This window comes from Symphalangus syndactylus, chromosome 8 (genome assembly GCF_028878055.3).
Source record: "Symphalangus syndactylus isolate Jambi chromosome 8, NHGRI_mSymSyn1-v2.1_pri, whole genome shotgun sequence".
Taxonomy (NCBI): Eukaryota; Metazoa; Chordata; class Mammalia; order Primates; family Hylobatidae; genus Symphalangus; species Symphalangus syndactylus.
Genome location: NC_072430.2, coordinates 132,204,359 through 132,223,620, shown reverse-complemented (window position 1 = coordinate 132,223,620; position 19,262 = coordinate 132,204,359). Strand labels below are relative to the sequence as shown.

At 37.6% G+C, this 19,262-nt stretch overlaps 1 protein-coding gene across 10 annotated transcripts in view; it reads right to left on the bottom strand.

Moving 5' to 3' along the window:
* Positions 1 to 350: 350 nt before the first annotated feature.
* Positions 351 to 19,262, bottom strand: part of AGFG1 (ArfGAP with FG repeats 1) — an 83,813-nt gene continuing 64,901 nt past the window's right edge. For 3 of the 10 annotated variants that reach the window (XM_055290844.2, XM_055290849.2, XM_055290852.2), the window contains 6 exons: positions 19,144 to 19,223; positions 18,855 to 18,947; positions 6,926 to 6,973; positions 4,905 to 5,063; positions 3,217 to 3,308; positions 351 to 2,576 (listed from right to left, as the gene is read on the bottom strand). In XM_055290844.2, the coding sequence (XP_055146819.1) occupies positions 2,517 to 2,576; positions 3,217 to 3,308; positions 4,905 to 5,063; positions 6,926 to 6,973; positions 18,855 to 18,947; positions 19,144 to 19,223 (532 nt within the window). In that variant the 3' untranslated portion in view covers positions 351 to 2,516. The remainder of the gene's footprint in view (positions 2,577 to 3,216; positions 3,309 to 4,904; positions 5,064 to 6,925; positions 6,974 to 18,854; positions 18,948 to 19,143; positions 19,224 to 19,262) is intronic. The other 7 variants (XM_055290846.2, XM_055290850.2, XM_055290853.2 and 4 more) reach the window with 3 other exon arrangements.

The window sequence follows — 19,262 nt, the reverse complement described above, 5'->3', positions numbered from 1 at the left end:
AAAGCTGATTTTCCTTAATAATAAACAGTGAATATCACGAGACAAACCACTTTAAAGCTATCTCTCTTCTTTTTTTTCATTTTTTAGAGATAGGATCTCACTCTATCCCCAGGCTGGTGTGCAGTGGTGTGATCGTAGTGCACTGCAGCCTCCAACTCCTGGGCTCAAGTGATGTTCCCACCTCACCTCCAGGTAGCTAGGACTCACAGGCTCTCATACCACCATACCCAGCTTGGGTCTCTTCTTGAACTAAACATTTTTATTTTGTAAGTGCTAATTTAAAGTCAGTAAGAGCTCCCATTTAATTACAAACTTCAATAGTTACCCAGAAAAAGAAATAGTCTTTAAAATTATTTTGATAACAACTGTTTAATTTACTACTCAGATGGAAAGCCTGGTAGGATATTTGGGTAATGGCCTGTAATTAGGTAGCATAACTTTGTACACATGAATCAACTGGGACCCGATACAATCTAAAACAGAAATTCAAATATATTATGAAAAGGGCTGAGGAAGTCCTCCAAAATGTGGAGACATTGCAAGTCTACATCAACACACATCTGGACCTGTGCAGCATTCATTTAATTCTAAAAGAAGAGGCATACTGCTCAGAAAAGGGGCAGAGATTTCCCAGTCATCTTGCTTATTAAAACGGTTTAGATAAACCACACTTTTAGCTAGATGTACACTAGACAGCAATGTTTTAACAAGTCTAAAACACTATACAGGTTTTAAAATACTATGATAACAACTCAGTCATCATTGCAAAAAGGCATTCAACATGAATAAAATGTTTGAGGAAACTGATGTTTACCTCTTTTAATACCAAAGCTTTTTAAAAAGTTTTAATCAATTTAAGATAAAACTTTTAAAATATGTACTACATATCTGTGTATGCAATTTCACCTTTACTTAATTACCTAGAGGCATAATAAAGAACGATCATCAGATGATGTAGCATAGTGATGTCCTCTAGGCCGGCTAGCGGTCCTTACACTAATGGCCTTGGACAGTGTATGCTCCTCAGAGTTTTTTTCAGTCTCCTTCCTTTCAAGCCATCCCTTCTAAACAGCTAATATGCTATAGTCTGGACAAGCAAATAATTAAATTTATTAAAATCTCTCATAAAAACAAATGCATAAGCTCTAACACACAGACTTTGTGACTTATATGGGTTGCTCAGAGGCATTTTTTAAAAAAACGATTCCAAGTTTCTGAGTTGTGTTCGGTTTTCACAAGACTGCCAGATTACCTATAGATGAATGAGGCATTACTGTACATAGATACTTAAACGAGTTCATTTGAATATTAACAAAAAGATATAACTAAACTTATTATCTTTTCCTTTAAAACAAAGTATTCCATCACTTTAAGGTAACACTGAGTTCCAGTTTCTTTCCGCCAAAAAACAAACATAAGCAAATATCCTATAGACAATATCAGTTTGCCCAAAAAAAGAAAGAAAAAAACTGAGGTGCAATAATGTCACAGTTAATGCATGTCTACTTCCAATACATTCAAAGACAAATTTTTTTTTTAAAAAATCAATAGTTAAAATAGGCCTTTTGCAGTCTGAGAATTCAAGATACTTAGAAAAATTTGTAAATACACATACATGCAAATTCTTCATATATACAAATTTCACAAAATTAATAAGCTGCAAAGAAATTAGTAGGATTATGGTAAATCTGACAAGCTACATTTAAATGCTTTACCACTGGCATATTCCTGAATGTAGCAGTCACAGTAGTTTTAATAAATTTTCTACATGGCCTTTTTATAAAAAGTCACTAAGAAGTCTTTTAAGAATTCAAGATGTTCTCAATTCACTACTCATATTTAAGGCCACTTTGGTAAAGGCATTGCAGCAAGAACACAAAAACAATAGCATATTTTATAATATTTATTTTTTTCACCTGCAAACTGTAGCAAAACATGATCAGCTTTATTATGCAGACAGGTATCCCTCTACATTTTATAAGAATTTAGGCATGTATAAATAGAAGAGCTCTTTAGAAAGGAAAAATTCAAGAATGAATAAAACCTTCCAATTTTGACTCTGTAACTTTCCAGTAGCAATGGTTAAAATGATTTCAGGTCATTCGTTCCAAGATATATGACAGCACCTTAAAAGTGGCTGATCTATTTCCCCAGTAACATTTCTCACATAACAATGTGTTAAAGTTACAAATACTGATATGCACAAATAGCTAATTTCTAAGAAAAATATGTACAGTACTGCAGCATAATGAATGTGGTATCTGCAATAACTTAATATTAGCCAATTTTAATATACATGATACTGCTACCCTTTTCTGCCAATTCACAGGTTAAAAGGTGTTACTGGAGCCCTCGGTTTTGCACATATTACCTGGTGTTTAATACACAATGCAGGCTTTTTAAAGACTTCTCTTGTGTTTAAAGCTAAGATCAGTGAAACAAGACAACAGTGCAAGAGGTGGAGAGATGTAATGTGACCACATAAAAGTTCGTTCCAGTAAATTGTCTATGTAAGGCTATAAGAAAGGATTGGTTGATGAGCTTCCTGTTGGAAATTGTCCTGTTGGTGCACCAGTCTAAAGGAAAACATAAGACAAATAAATAAAGAAACAAAAGTAGTGCATGTACAAAATATAAAAACATTAAACTGAATTTAATTTTTTTTAATTAGACTTTTTAAGAATTATTTTTTAAATTATTGGCAATAATATTTGTTATTGGCAATATGCTATATCAAACACAGTATGTGTCACGAACTGTGCTATGTCTTTCATATCCAGTATTTCATACAGTTCTTGTAACAGATTCTAAGAAGAATCTTAGAATGGTCTTAGAAAAGCACTTGTGATTCAAACAAAACTTCTGACTCTTAAGACCTCTTTTTTATGTTCACTAATTCCTAGGGCCTCTCATAAAGTGTTATTTTGACAAGAAAGCAGATAAGTTTCATATTATAAAATAGCTGATCTACTACTGTCAATGCTTTGATTTCAACTAATTTTTTAAAAACTATCAATGCTTTGATTTGCAACTAATTTTTTAAAAGGTCAGAAAAGGATCACACATAATGGCTCTGTGTCAATTTGTACAATCTTATGATGTCACTCATATCAATATAACACCAAATACCATCTAGGAATATTAACATCCTGCTATTCCTAATTTGAAAATAAGATTTAACAACTTATAAAGTACTTAATTTAAAATTTTGCTTACCATAAAAGGATTACTAGATACTCCAGCAGCTGCAACTTGACCAAAAGGGGTTACCACTGGCTTTGTTTGTCCAAATGCTGCAAAACCTGCACCTTGTTAAAACAGAACCACCAATTATAACCTATACCTTCAAGAGACAATCTGATGCTTAGAAAGCCTCATAATAACTTTCAGAGACATTCCTACCAGAGCAGCAAAAATAAAATATTAAAGTTAAGTTGTTAGGCCTCAAGCTCTTTCAGATACCAAAGACAAACTTACTGTAGCATGTCTTAACTTTTTTTTTTTTTTTTTTTTTTGGGACAGGATCTCACTCTATCACCCAGGCCAGAGTCCAGTGGCATGATCATGGCTCACTGCAGCCTCAACCTCCAGGGCTCAGGTGATCCTTCCACCTCAGTCTCCCGAGTAGCTGGAACTACAGGCACATGCCAGCACGCCCAGCTAATTTTTGTATTTTTTTGTAGAGACAGGGTTTCACTACGTTGCCCAGGCTGGTCTCAATCTCCTGGACTCAAGTGATCCACCTGTCTTGGCCTCCCAAAGGGCTGGGATTATAGACGTGAGCCACCACACCTGGCCAAGAGAACTTTCATTCAGCTCTTTCATTCTAACTTGTCTCAATAACTAAAATTTATAGGATTTCATTACTAGACGAGCTTGTGACTATTTGGAACAGGCTGTGCAGACAACACAATGATTTGTATGTAAACATCACAGTATTTTGTAGGAAATATTTTTATTATTTATGGCTCTTTCAGGGTCCATATTTCAGATTTTTTTTTTTTTTTTTTTTTTGAAACGGAATTTCGCTCGTCGCCCAGGCTGGAGTGCAATGGTGATCTCGGCTCACCGCAACCTCCGTCTCCCGGGTTCAAGCGATTCTCCTGCCTCGGCCTTCCTGAATAGCTGGGATTACAGACATGTGCCACCACGCCTGGCTAATTTTGCATTTTTAGTAGAGACGGGGTTTCTCTATGCTGGTCAGGCTGGTCCTGAACTCCCGAGCTCAGATGATCCACCCACTTCGGCCTCCCAAAGTGCTGGGATTACAGGCGTAAGCCACCATGCCCGGCCCATATTTCAGATTTTTTAATAACCACTTACTTTAAAAAAAAAAAAAAAAAGAAAGAAAACACGTAGTTGTGATTCAAGAATCACAACTTCTTCGTATCTACGCGCTTCAAACTGGAGCAAATGACAGAAATAGGTAAAATTGTCGAGTTAATCTTGTCTCTTCCTAAAATCAAATAACAAACTCTAACTACAGTATAGTTATCAAATTAGAAAAGTAGTCTATTTCACACACAAAAAGATACACATTTCTGTGCTGAAAGGAAAAAAAAATCCCAACATTCTAGGTCTATAAATTCTCCTTTTAAAATCAAGAGGCATATTAGAACACGTAAGACAAAATAATCAGAAAAAGGCAACAGAAATTCTGAGAATGACGGGATGCTCTTTACATAATCACTGATTTCCCATAAATTGTAACCTGCTCACAAAAACTTGTAAAATCACTTAGCTTTCTGAGGTCCAAATCACCAAAGGCTTTTATTTTTGTGTAAACACTCAGTAGATAATACTATAGTATTTTTTAGAAAAGTCTTTCTGCCCAAGCACACAACATTATGATATAAAAAGGATATATAAAATGAACTTACAGCTCGCCAAATGTTAGATCTTACCATTGGGCTGTTGAGAAAAAGCTGTCTGTTGAGGGAAAGCTGCTTGGGCTGGAAAGGCAGGCTGCTGGAAGCTGCCACTAAAGCTGGTGGGAAGACTATAGGGAGCAGGAGTGCCGAATCCCGTGGGCATGCTCATGGATGCAGTGCCAAAGGTTGCCGCTGACAGAAGAGAAGGGCTGATCAGTTACATACAACAGGATATGTTTAGTTTCTCACAACATTGTAAAAAAGACATCATTTACCTTGAAAAATACTAAGATGTACATTAAAGGCAGGGTTAATTCCAAAATTCCAACAAAGTTAACAATGAGTTTTAGCGCTACACAGTTTAACATAACCTGTAGAAATTTTATTCTTCTAAAACACAATGACCAGAATGAAACTAACTATTAAAGCTGTTGTTTGAAATCCTAAGAAAATTTCTCAAATTATAAATTCAAGTCTAAACAGCAGTCTTGTGTTTTAAAGATCATGCAATTAATATGTATACTAGTATACATTTTTGTTTTTAGTTTTGTTTTGCTATATGCAGTAAAATAACATTCAAAATTTTATCTACTGAAGTATCTGTCATAACATAATATGTGTTCCTGGAAAAAAAAAATTTAAACCGCTGAAAAATAGTTCACTAAAAAGAACAGGACTTATAGGACAAACGGTTAGTTAGAGGCAGACCACTCAGAACCTATGCAGCTTTGTAACTACAGCCAGAGAAACAGAGAGAAATTCTCTTAACAACACTAACACAATTAAAAGGACATTTTCCTATTAAATCAATTCCATACACACACACACACACACACACACGGACTCCCACCCTCTTACGGAAGGTAAATGAAGACAGCTTTGCAAGACTGAAGGAAGGTTAGGGCAACTGAGCTATTGAAATTAGTGTGAAATCCACAAATATTAGAAGTGAAACAGGCATTCTTAGGAAGAATGCAGAATAAATGGCTAAAGTGTTCAATGCTACTGTATTCTTCCGTGGCTTGCCATGCCTAGCTGGTATTACTTGGTGGACAGAGTATTATCACGTCAGGAGAAATGTGTGTGAACAACTGCTACATATGTGGAATGCTGCCATCATTTCCCCATTTACTGTTCACTTACAGTATGTTATTTATTACTACTGAATATTAAAAACAAAACCTCCAACTATGTGTTCTAGGAAGGGTCTCAGTAAAATAAGAGCCAATAATGTTGCTTTAAATAGAGACTACTAGTAATTACATAATGAAATATTCTTAGCATGATGCAATCAAAATACCATGAAAATTCACTAAATTTCCTGATTTTAACAAATTTACCAATTTGTTCATTGACTTAAGGCACAGAAATTAAATACTAAAAAATATTACACGGAATGTCTTTTATTTTTAAAAAGCTGAAAAACAAGTTATAGATGTTGCCCAAAGTAATCCCTGTAGTCGTAATGTTTGTAACAATGCAATTCTGCTCAATGAACCTAATTAGAATATTAAAAAATTACTTTTTTATTACTGATGCAAAAAAAAGGAAAAACAGGCCATTGGGAAGCAGGTGAATTAAAGAATAATAAGCACACTGCAAGGGTAACAGGAGGGCTTCATAACAGACAACAATGCATTGACATAACTTTGACAAATCACTTTAAGAGAGCACTTAAAAGCAAAACTTGGATACAGTTAAGCAAAACCAAACTCCATGGAATAATGCAGTAAAATGGTTTGGTATATCAAGAAGGCGTCACTCAAAGTACCATGAATTCAAACTCAAGAAAACGAATCAACTATTAACATTCTAATATGACCATGTAGGTAAGCAGTAATGCTTTTCAGCATTTACACATAAATCACTAAAAATATTTCCATGTAATTTTAAATACAATGTAATCCCAATGCCACACATCCATGCTCACTCCATTTTAAAACATGGAAAAAAAACTTAATTCCACATGCAGGGATCCAGAACACTAGCAGAAGCTTCCACAAGCAGGTAGACAAATTGCCACACAAATCTAGATATTAATTGTGGCCACCTACCAAAATGAGCGTGAGGAAACACTTGAGAATGCATTGCTCCAGAAAGGCCTTATGGAAAGCCATAAAGAGACCAACGTCAATTAATTTATAGATAACTAATGTTAAAATAAAGGTATACTTGTTTCATTAAAAAGTTATAAAATTCGAGCGTACTGTTGCTAAGGGGGTAGCATAATATATAACAAAAACACATTCACAAAATAAGGCTTTTAATTTCAACTATATTCATGACACTGTAATATTTATACTGTTTAAAATAAAGGGAGATTAGAATAATAAATAACAAATTAAGAAACAGTGATGAAATCAATTTTTTAAACAAATAGGCATCAACTTTTTTACAGTCATTAAAAAACGCTTTGTAGGCATCATAAGCTACATCTAAATATGCTATTCATAGGATCATATGAGATTATCCAGCATATACATTTAGGATCAAAACCAAGTCTTGTGAGAGAGTGCATGAACAATGCTAGATTGTTTTATTTACAAATCAGCACATTAACTAGAAATACACAAATAACTCAAATGAACTAATTAAGTATTACAAGGGAAAAATTATTAAATATTCCAGTTCAAGAGAAAGGTAAGCAGTATTTACAGGTTAAAATACAATGGCTGAAGACAGAAAAAAGAAAAGGCATCTTGTACAGATCTTACTCACCTGGCATGTTTGAGGACAGACAGGTTACATATAAAATTAATAGAAAGTAAACTTAAATTGTTAAATACTAGAACCTTTTGTTTGTTCGTTTTAACAAACTGAAGTAAGAGTGTGTCTAAAATATATTTCCACGGATTTAAAATTAGAATACTTTTAAAATAGGCATAAGAATGATTAAAAAATTGAATGGTTCTGAGTTGTGGTTCTGTCATTTTCTGGCCGCATGATGTTACTTTATTTTATAAGCTTCAGTTTCCGCATTTGCAAATGAGGTGGAGGGATAGAGATAATAGTATCTATACTTCACAAAGCTGCTGTGAAGAATAAATGTAATAACGAATTAGAGTGCTTTGCAATAAATACTCAATGAATGTAACTTTCTTGCTAACTTAAAAAAGTGTCACTGTGTTCCAAATACAAAAAGAAAGGTTAACTGAGGGAGAAGGGCCTGTGAAAAATTAATGTGGCCCTTATATTTATCTACTTTCTTTTTTTTTTCTTTTTGAGACGGAGTCACGCTCTGTCACCCAGGCCGGAGTGCAGTGGCATGATCTCGGCTCACTGCAAGCTCCACCTCCTGGGTTCACGCCATTTTCCTGTCTCAGCCTCCCAAGTACCTGGGACTACAGGCGTCTGCCATCATGCCCAGCTAATTTTTTGTATTTTTAGTAGAGACGGGGTTTCACCGTGTTAGCCAGGATGGTCTCGATCTCCTGACCTCGTGATCCACCTGCCTCGGCCTCCCAAAGTGCTGGGATTACAGGCGTGAGCCACCGCACCGGGTCTTATCTACTTTCTTAAAGCACTTTACAGGCTCAGAGCAGTCCTGCATTAATGACATTGGTTAAATTGTGTTTATTCCAGCATTTCTCACATGTATTTAGACACAGAACACTTTTCCACCGAATTTTGCTAACAACATTACAGGAGACATGTTTCACAAAATGCACTGGCAAAAACTGACTTTTAGCCAACAGTGACTGTTAACCAATATTAATCACTATACCTCAATCTGCAACAAAGATGCCCCCCAAGCCCTGGTCCTGAACTGCTCTAAACTTTTTTTAGGCTTTTTACAGCTTTTTGAAATATAACTCACATACTACACACAATTCATTCACTTAAAGTATAGAATTCAATGATTCTTTAAATATATTCACAGGGTTATACAACCACCATCAGAATCTAATTTTAGCATATTTTCATCTTCCTCAAAAGAAATATGATACCTATCAGCTGTCACTTCGCATGCTGCCCCACCACTGCTAAAACCCTACCACCCCCTGGCAATCATTGATCTACTTTTTCTTTCCAATTTTGGACATTTCATACAAATGGCCACCACAAATATGTGGCCTTTTGTGACGAGTTTCTTCTGCTCAGAATGTTTTCAAGGTTCATCCATGTTGTAGCATGTATCAATGCTTCATCACTTTTTAATTATCAAATAATTTGTCATTGTATAACTATTCAACATTTGGTTTCATCAGTTGACAGGCACTTGGGTTTAAAAATTATTTTACCTCTATTAATTAGATTTAAGGGCTCTGGGGGGGAAAAAAACACTAAATATCATAGAATCTGAAAATTAGGCCACAATAGGCTAATCTCCTAATGAGAGTTACTGTCTAATATTACAGTTTTTAAAAAAGCTAAAGCCCCAGAACAGAGTTCCAAGATGGCGGAATAGGAATAGCTCCAGTCTACAGCTCCCAGCACGAGCAATGCAGAAGATGGGTGATTTCTGCATTTCCAAGGGAGGTACTGAGTTCATCTCATTGGGACTGGTTGGACAGTGGGTGTAGCCCACGGAGTGTGAGCCAAAGCAAGGCAGGGCATCACCTCACCCGGGAAGCGCAAGGGGTCAAGGAATTCCCTTTCCTAGCCAACGGAAACCATGACAGATGGTACCTGGAAAATCAGGACACTCCTGCCCTAATACTGCACTTTTCCAAAGGTCTTAGCAAATGGCACACCAGAAGATTATATCCTGCACCTGGCTCGGCAGGTCCCACACCCATGGAGCCTTGCTCACTGCTAACACAGCAGTCTTGAACTGCAAGGCGGCAGAGAGGCTGGGGGAGGGGTGTCCGCCATTACTAAGGCTTGACTTGGTAAACAAAGTGGCCAGGAAGCTTGAACTGGGTGGAGCCCACCACAGCTCAACAAGGCCTGCCTGCCTCTATAGACTCCACCACTGGGGGCAGGGCATAGCTGAACAAAAGGCAGCAGAAACTTCTGGAGACTTAAACGTCTCTGTCTGACAGCTTTGTAGAGAGCAGTGGTTCTCCCAGCATAGAGTCTGATATCTGAGAACGGCCAGACTGCCTCCTAAAGTGGGTCCCTGACCCCCTAGTAGCCTAACTGGGAGACACCTCCCAGTAGGGCCGACTGACACCTCATACAGCCGGGTGCCCCTCTGAGACGAAGCTTCCAGAGGAAGGATCAGGCAGCAACATTTGCTGTTTTGCAATATTTGCTGTTCTGCAGCCTCTGCTGGTGATACCCAGGGAAACGGTCTGGAGTGGACCGCCAGCAAACTCCAACAGACCTGCAGCTGAGGGTCCTGACTGTTCGAAGGAAAAGTAACAAAAAGAAAGGAATAGCATCAACATCAAAAAAAAAAAGACACCCACACCAAAACCCCATCTAGAGGTCACCATCATCAAAGACCAAAGGTAGATAAAACCACAAAGATGGGGAGAAACCAGAGCAGAAAGGCTGAAAATTCTAAAAACCAGAGTGCCTCTTCTCCTCCAAAGGACTGCAGCTCCTCGCCAGCAATGGAACAAAGCCGGACAGAGAATGACTTTAGACGAACTGACAGAAGTAGGCTTAAGAAGATCGGTAATAACAAACTTCTCTGAGCTAAAGGAGGATGTTCGAACCCATCGCAAGGAAGCTAAAAACCCTGAAAAAAGATTAGACGAATGGCAAACCAGAAAAAACAGTGTAGGGAAGATCTTAAATGACCTGATGGAGCTGAAAACCATGGCACGAGAACTACGTGACGCATGCACAAGCTTCAGTAGCTGATTCGATCAAGTGGAAGAAAGGGTATCAGTGACTGAAGATCAAATGAATGAAATAAAGCGAGAAGTGAAGTTTAGAGAAAAAAAGTAAAAAGAAACAAAGCCTCCAAGAAATACGGGACTATGTGAAAAGACCAAATCTACGTCTGATTGGTGTGCCTGAAAGTGACGGGGAAAATGGAACCAAGCTGGAAAACACTCTGCAGGATATTATCCAGGAGAACTTCCCCAATCTAGCAAGGCAGGCCAACATTCAGATTCAGGAAATACACAGAACGCCACAAAGATACTCCCTGAGAACAGCAATGCCAAGATACATAATTGTCAGATTCACCAAGCTTGAAATGAAGGAAAAAATGTTAAGGGCAGCCAGAGAGAAACATCAGGCTACCCACAAAAGGAAGCCCATTAGACTAACAGTGGATCTCTCAGCAGAAACTCTACAAGCCAGAAGAAAGTTGGGGCCAATATTGGACAATCTTAAAGAAAAGAATTTTCAACCCAGAATTTCCTATCCAGCCAAACTAAGCTTCATAAGTGAAGGAGAAATAAAATCCTTTACAGACAAGCAAATGCTGAGAGATTCTGTCACTACCAGGCCTGCCTTACAAGAGGTCCTGAAGAAAGTACTAAACATAGAAAGGAACAACCGGTACCAGTCACTTCAAAAACATGCCAAATTGTAAAGACCATCGCTGCTAGGAAGAAACTACATCAACTAATGAGCAAAATAACCAGCTAACATCATAATGACAGGATCAAATTCACACATAACAATACTACCCTTAAATGTAAATGGGCTAAATGCCCCAATTAAAAGACACAGACTGACTTTGGGAGGCCAAGGCAGGCAGATGACGAGGTCAGGTGATCGACACCATCCTGGCTAACATGGTGAAACCCTGTCTCTACTAAAAATACAAAAAGTTAGCTGGGTGTGGTGGTGGGTGCCTGTAGTCCAAGCTACTAGGGAGGCTGAGGCAGGAGAATGGCATGAACCCAGGAGGCGGAGCCTGCAGTGAGCCAAGATCGCGCCACGGCACTCCAGCCTGGGTGATAGAGCGAGACTCTGTCTCAAAAAAAAAAAAAAAAAAGGCACAGAATGGCAAATTGGATAAAGAGTCAAGAACTATCCGTGTGCTGTATTCAGGAGACCCATCTCACGTGCAGAGACACACATAGGCTCAAAATAAAGGGATGCAGGAAGATCTACCAAGCGAACAGAAAACAAAAAAAAAGCAGAAGTTGCAATCCTAGTCTCTGATAAAACAGACTTTAAACCAACAAAGGTCAAAAGAGACAAAGAAGGCCATTACATAATGGTAAAGGGATCAATCCAACAAGAAGAGCTAACTATCCTAAATATATATGAACCCAATACAGGAGCACCCAGATTTAAAAAGCAAGTCCTTAGAGACTTACAAAGAGACTTAGACTCCCACACAATAATAATGGGAGACTTTAACACTCCACTGTCAACATTAGACAGATCAACGAGACAGAAAGTTAACAAGAATATCCAGGACTTGAACTCTGCTCTGCACCAAGCAGACCTAATAGACATCTACAGAACTCTCCACCCCAAATCAACAGAATATACATTCCTCTTAGCATCATATCACACTTATTCCAAAATTGACCACATAATTGGAAGTAAAGCACTCTTCAGCAAATGTAAAATAAAAGAAATCATAAAAAACTGTCTCTCAGACCACAGTGCAAATTAGAACTCAGGATTAAGAAACTCACTCAAACCCACAAAACTACATGGAAACTGAACAACCTGCTCCTGAATGACCACTGGGTGAATAATGAAATGAAGGCAGAAATAAAGATGTTATTTGAGACCAATGAGAACAAAGACACAACATACCAGAATCTCTGGAACAGATTTAAAGCAGTGTGTAGAGGGAAATTTAGAGCACTAAATGCCCACAAGAGAAAGCAGGAAAGATATAAAATTAACACCCTAACATCACAATTAAAAGAATGAGAGAAACAAGAGCAAACACATTCAAAAGGTAGCAGAAGATAAGAAATAACTAAGATCACAGCAGAATTGAAGGAGATAGAGACACAAAAAGAGGTTCAAAAAAAATCAATGAATCCAGGAGCTGCTTTTTTTGAAAAGATCAACAAAATTGATAGACTGCTAGCAAGACTAATAAAGAAGAAAAGAGAGAAGTATCAAATAGATGCAATAAAAAATGATACAGGGGGTATCACCACTGATCCCACAGAAATACAAACTACCATCAGAGAATACTATAAACACCTCTACGCAAATAAACTAGAAAATCTAGAAGAAATGGATAAATTCCTGGACACATACACCCTCTCAAGACTAAACCAGGAAGAAGTTGAATCCCTGAATAGACCAATAAGAGGCTCTGAAATTGAGGCAATAATTAATAGTCTACCAACCAAAAAAAGTCCAGGACCAGACAGACTGACAGCCAAATTCTACCAGAGGTACAAAGAGGAGCTGGTTCCATTCCTTCTGAAACTATTCCAATCAATAGAAAAAGAGGCCATCCTCCCTAACTCATTTTATGAGGCCAGCATCATCCTGATACCAAAGCCTGGCAGAGACACAACAAAAAGAGAGAATTTTAGACCAATATCCCTGATGAACATCGACATAAAAATCCTCAATAAAATACTGGCAAATTGAATCCAGCAGCACATCAAAAAGCTTATCCACCACAATGACGTTGGGCTTCATCCCTGGGATGCAAGGCTGGTTCAACATATGCAAATCAATAAACATAATCCATCATATAAACAGAACCAAAGACAAAAACCACAAGTATCTCAATAGATGCAGAAAGGGCCTTTGACAAAATTCAACAGCCCTTCATGCTAAAAACTCTCGATAAACTAGGTATTGATGGAACATATCTCAAAATAATAAGTGCTATTTATGACGAACCCACAGCCAATATCATACTGAATGGGCAAAAACTCGAAGCACTCCCTTTGAAAACTGGCACATGACAGGTATGCCCTCTCTCACCACTCCTATTCAACATAGTATTGGAACTTCTGGCCAGGGCAATCAGGCAGGAGAAAGAAATAAAGGGTATTCAATTAGGAAAAGAGGAAGTCAAATTGTCCTTGTTTGCAGATGACATGATTGTATATTTAGAAAACCCCATCATCTCAGCCCAAAGTCTCAGGATACAAAATCAATGTGCAAAAATCACAAGTATTCCTATACACCAATAACAGAGAGAGAGCCAACTCATGAGTGAACTCCCATTCACAACAGCTTCAAAGAGAATAAAATACCTAGGAATCTAACTTACAAGGGATGTGAAGGACCTCTTCAAGGAGAACTACAAACCATGCTCAGTGAAATAAAAGAGGACACAAACAAACAGAAGAACATTCCATGCTCATGGATAGGAAGAATCAATACCATGAAAATGGCCATACTGCCCAAGGTAATTTATAGATTGAATGCCATCCCCATCAAGCTACCAATGACTTTCTTCACAGAATTGGAAAAAACTACTTTAAAGTTCATATGGAACCAAAAAAGAGCCTGCATTGCCAAGACAATCCTAAGCAAAAAGAACAAAGTTGGTGACATCACGCTACCTGACTTTCAACTATACTACAAGGCTACAGTAACCAAAACAGCATGGTACTGGTACCAAAACAGAGATATAGACCAATGGAACAGAACAGAGCCCTCAGAAATAATACCACACATCTATAACCATCTGATCTTTGACAAACCTGACAAAAACAAGAAATGGGAAAAGGATTCCCTATTTAATAAATGGTGCTGGGAAAACTGGCTAGCCACATGTAGAAAGCTGAAACTGGATCCCTTCCTTCCACTTTGTACAAAAATTAATTCAAGATGGATTAAAGACTTACATGTTAGACCTAAAACCATAAAAACCCTAGAAGAAAACCTAGGCAATACCATTCAGGACATAGGAATGGGCAAGGACTTCATGACTAAAACACCAAAAACGATGGCAACAAAAGCCAAAATAGACAAATGAGATCTAATTAAACCAAAGAGCTTCCGCACAGCAAAAGAAACCACCATCAGCGTGAACAGGCAACCTACAGAATGGGAGAAAATTTCTGCAATCTACCCATCTGACAAAGGGCTAATATCCAGAATCTACAACGAACTTAAATTTACGAGAAAAAAAAACAACCCCATCAAAAAGTGGGGGAAGGATATGAACATACACTTCTCAAAAGACAGCATTTATGCAGCCAACAGACACATGAAGAAATGCTCATCATCACTGGTCATCAGAGAAATGCAAATCAAAACTACAATGAGATACCATCTCACACAAGTTAGAATGGCAATCATTAAAAAGTCAGGAAACGACAGATGCTGGAGAGGATGTGGAGAAATAGGAACACTTTTACACTGTTGGTGGGAGTGTAAACTAGTTCAACCATTGTGGAAGACAGTGTGGCGATTCCTCAGGGATCTAGAACTAGAAATACCATCTGACCCAGCCATCCCATTACTGGGTATATACCCAAAGGATTATAATCATGCTACTATAAAGACACATGCACACGTATGTTTACTGCAGCACTATTCAAAATAGCAAAGACTTGGAACCAACCCAAATGTCCATCAATGACAGACTGGATTAAGAAAATGTGATACATATACACCATGGAATACTATGCAGCCATAAAAAAGGATGAGTTCATGTCCTTTGTAGGCACATGGATGAAGCTGGAAACCATCACTCTGAGCAAACTATCGCAAGGACAGAAAACCAAACACCACATGTTCTGACTGAGGGTGGGAACTGAACGATGAGAACACTTGGACACAGGGTGGGGAACATCACACACCGGGGCCTGTCTTGGGGTCGGGTAGAGTGGGGGAGGGACACCATTAGGAGCCATACCTAATGTAAATGACGAGTTAATGGGTGCAGCACACCAACATGGTACATGTATACATATGTAACAAATCTGCATGTTGTGCACATGTACCCTAGAACTTAAAGTAAAAAAAAAAAAAAAAAAAAAAAACTAAAGCCCCAAAGTTTTATAAATCCAGAAAAAATGATTATTTAAACATCATTTTAAGAATGATCCAGGTGCAGTTGCTCACGCCTGTAATCCCAGCATTTTGGGAGGCCAAGGCAGGCAGATCATTTGAGGCCAGGAGTTCAAGATGAGTCTGGTCAACATGGCAAAACCTCATCTCTACTAAAAATACAAAAATTAGCCGGGCATGGTGGCACGCACCTGTAATCCCAGCTACTCAGGAGGCTGAGGCATGAGAATCGCTTGAACCCAGGAGGTAGAGGCTGCAGTGAGCAAAACTAAGCCACTGCACTCCAGACTGGATGACAGACTGAGAATCTGTCTAAAACAAACCAACAAAGAAAAAGAGAAACATATTGATAAAACTTTCCAAATTTCACATAGAACTATTATGCAATAAGGGTACCTCCTTTTTTTTTTTTTTTTTTTTAGCTAGAGTCTCACTCTGTCAGCTAGGCTGAAGTGTGGTGGCGCAATCACAGTTCACTGTAGTTTCGATCTCCTAGGCTCAGGTAATCCTCCCACCTCAGCCTCATAAGTAGCTAGGACTCCAGGTGTCTGCCACCATTTATTTTTTTGTAGAAACGGGGTTCGCCATGTTGCCCAGGCTGCTCTCAAAACTCCTTGGCTTCAAGCAACCCACCTACCTTGGCATCCCAAAGTGCTAGGATCAAAGGGTACCTCAAAATATAATTTCACAGTGTTAACATGTTTTTTTTTTTTTTTTTGAGACAGAGTCTCGCGCTCTGTCGCCCAGGCTGGAGTCCAGTGGCATGATCTCAGCTCACTGCAACCTCCATTTCCCTGGTTCAAGCGATTCTCCTGCCTCAGCCTCCCAAGTAGCTGGGACTAGAGGCACGTACCACTGCACCTGGCTAATTTTTGCATTTTTAGTAGAGACAGGGTCTTACCATGTTGGCCAGGCTGGTCTCAAACTCTTGGCCTCAGGTGATCCACCCGCCTTGGCCTCCCAAAGTGCTGGGATTACAGGCATGAGCCACTGTGCCCGGCCAGTGTTAATATATTTGAAGGCAACAAAAAATTATTAAATAATACTAACTTTGATGGTATAAAACACTGGAAATTCTTAAGTGTAGTGCATCTGTCAAAGTATTGTTTATATTTCAGCTTCAATAGAAACATATGCAGTTAATGCTTGTGATTTGGTCAATTCAATAATAATCTAATAAAGGTGACCAACGTGATAAATTCAAAATGACTTATAATGGAAAAAAATGTATTACCTTGAAATAAACGTTTGTGGACACTGTCGTTTTACTTAATAAATTTTTGTTAGTTAATACTAGAATTATCTTGTATCATCTGCACATACGTTGTACATTTTATATTATTTTATATCCTATGTAGAACTTCAACTTTTATAAAACTTGCAAACTCTAAATAAAACAAGCAAAAAAAGGCCCTTAACTCTAATGATAGAACCAACTCAGAGGTATAATCATGAAAGGAAAATAATAGGTCTGATTTACTGAGCATATGCTGTAATGCAAAGACATACAGGGTAAATGTGCATCATCTAATTTTACAACAAACCTGCCAGCAAGAGAATATTGTTCACATTCTATAGAGAGGGACAACATGAAGGCTCAGAGAAGTTAGGTCAACGTGATTAGGCTCAGTCAAAGCATAATTTGAGTTTCCATTCATCAGTTCTTAAGTGAAGTTATAATATCTATAAATATCTCAATAGCATCTTGTGAACAACTTTATCACAATAAATGCTGGAACATCCCCCTATCATTCTTACCCCATTCATTAAAAGAACAAAATTTAAAAGGCTTTCTTATGGTCAACCCGCAAGTAACTATAAATCAGAATTCGAACACAAGTTTGGCTGGCTGTACTCAAAATATGTTCAATTAACTTTTCTGGGCCTGTTCCCTCAGCTGTCACACAATTAAAATATTTCTTTGATGACAGCTGAGTGGATTAAATGAGGCAATGTACAAAAACCCATTGTATCATGAGACATTTTACAAACTCAGTCCACAAAATCAAAACAGTATGCTAAGAAACAGAAACACTACACATATCACACACCTGATGAAGAAATTATACAAATGGAAATTTAAAACAATCATTCATTAGGTAAGCTTGAATTAAAACAAATTATTTTTTAAAGTTAAATTTTGTGTGAAATTCAAATACTTATCAAACATCTATTATGCTACTTACCAACAGAGTATAAGTGAATACATTTATGTGAAAAGAAAATAGTTACAGCTCAAACTCCTAATACTGTGATTCTTAATCTTGTCAATGACAGAGATTTACTAAAAACTAGTAATTCTTAATGGTTCGATTAAAATGTTAAAGTCACTAATCTCTCGAGATTTCATATCAACATTTGCTATAACTGGAGTTTAGGCTTTAGTTCTAAATTATTGTGACATATACACAAAAACAAAGCATACAAACTCTAGATTTAATGGATACCTAGCCATACCAAATGCACCTGCTGACATTCCAAGATACTGGCAAATATCTCTGGTGTTTAAGGTAATATGACAAAAATCAGAGGTATAACATGAGAAAGATGTGACTGGCTTACAGTATGAATCAAAAAGGTAAAATGGAGAAAATAAAGAGAATTAAGAGAAAAAATTATCAAAAGAGAAAATATTCAATATTATACCCACAACTGAATCAAGTATCCACAACTTAAAAAATGTTAACACCTGAAAGAGATATTCACTAGAAAAAGACCTAATAATTAAGAATTCATGTAGTAAAGTCATCTGATGCAATCTCATAGGGAAAATAAAAACTTCTCGTAAAATGGTTCCATTAAGACTGCATGAACTACAACCAGTAATTCTGAAACCAGACCACCAAATACATTTAAATTGCTCTGTTCAAGTCCTATCTCTTTCATAAACGTTCTGTGGAGTCTCATCTCCATGTCTGGGCTTCCCTGAGAAATGAAAGCTTTAACTAGAAAGGGCAGACACTAGATAATTTCTAAGGTCCCTCTCAACTGTTAAATTCCAGGATTTTATGAACTTTCAGCTAGAATTTGTCTTTATGGACAAACTCTTCTATCCATTTGCCATTCACTTCACTAAGAAAGAGGCCCCGTTTTCTGGTGTTCTTCACATGGTGTCTTTGTTGATAAATGCCTTCCCCGAAACTTACTGTTCCACTGACTGTCTCTTTTTCTTACCTGTTGCTCCTCTGGCATTGGTCTGAAATGGATTTGTAGAAGATGCCACAGAAGGACCAGCAGCAGCAACAAATGGATTTGTGGAAGGCGTAGCTTTAAAAAATTATAAAATACACTATAAAATCCTAATACATTTTGTATTTAAGATTTAAACTATTTCACTATATTTATCAAGGCAGAAAACTCAAGTATTCTGATAATAAATCATTGCTTTGACTCCTAAGAAAATGCCACACAATATATATTTGGGTTCTTTATAAAAACCAGTGTATATACCAGAAGCACATACCTCCAAATGGAGCAGGCACACTTGATGAAGCAGGCTGTGTCTGTGCAGAAGCACCCACTGGCACTGTTCCAAAAACATTGCTGAGAACAAATATTGAAACAGTTCATTTTTTTCTTAAA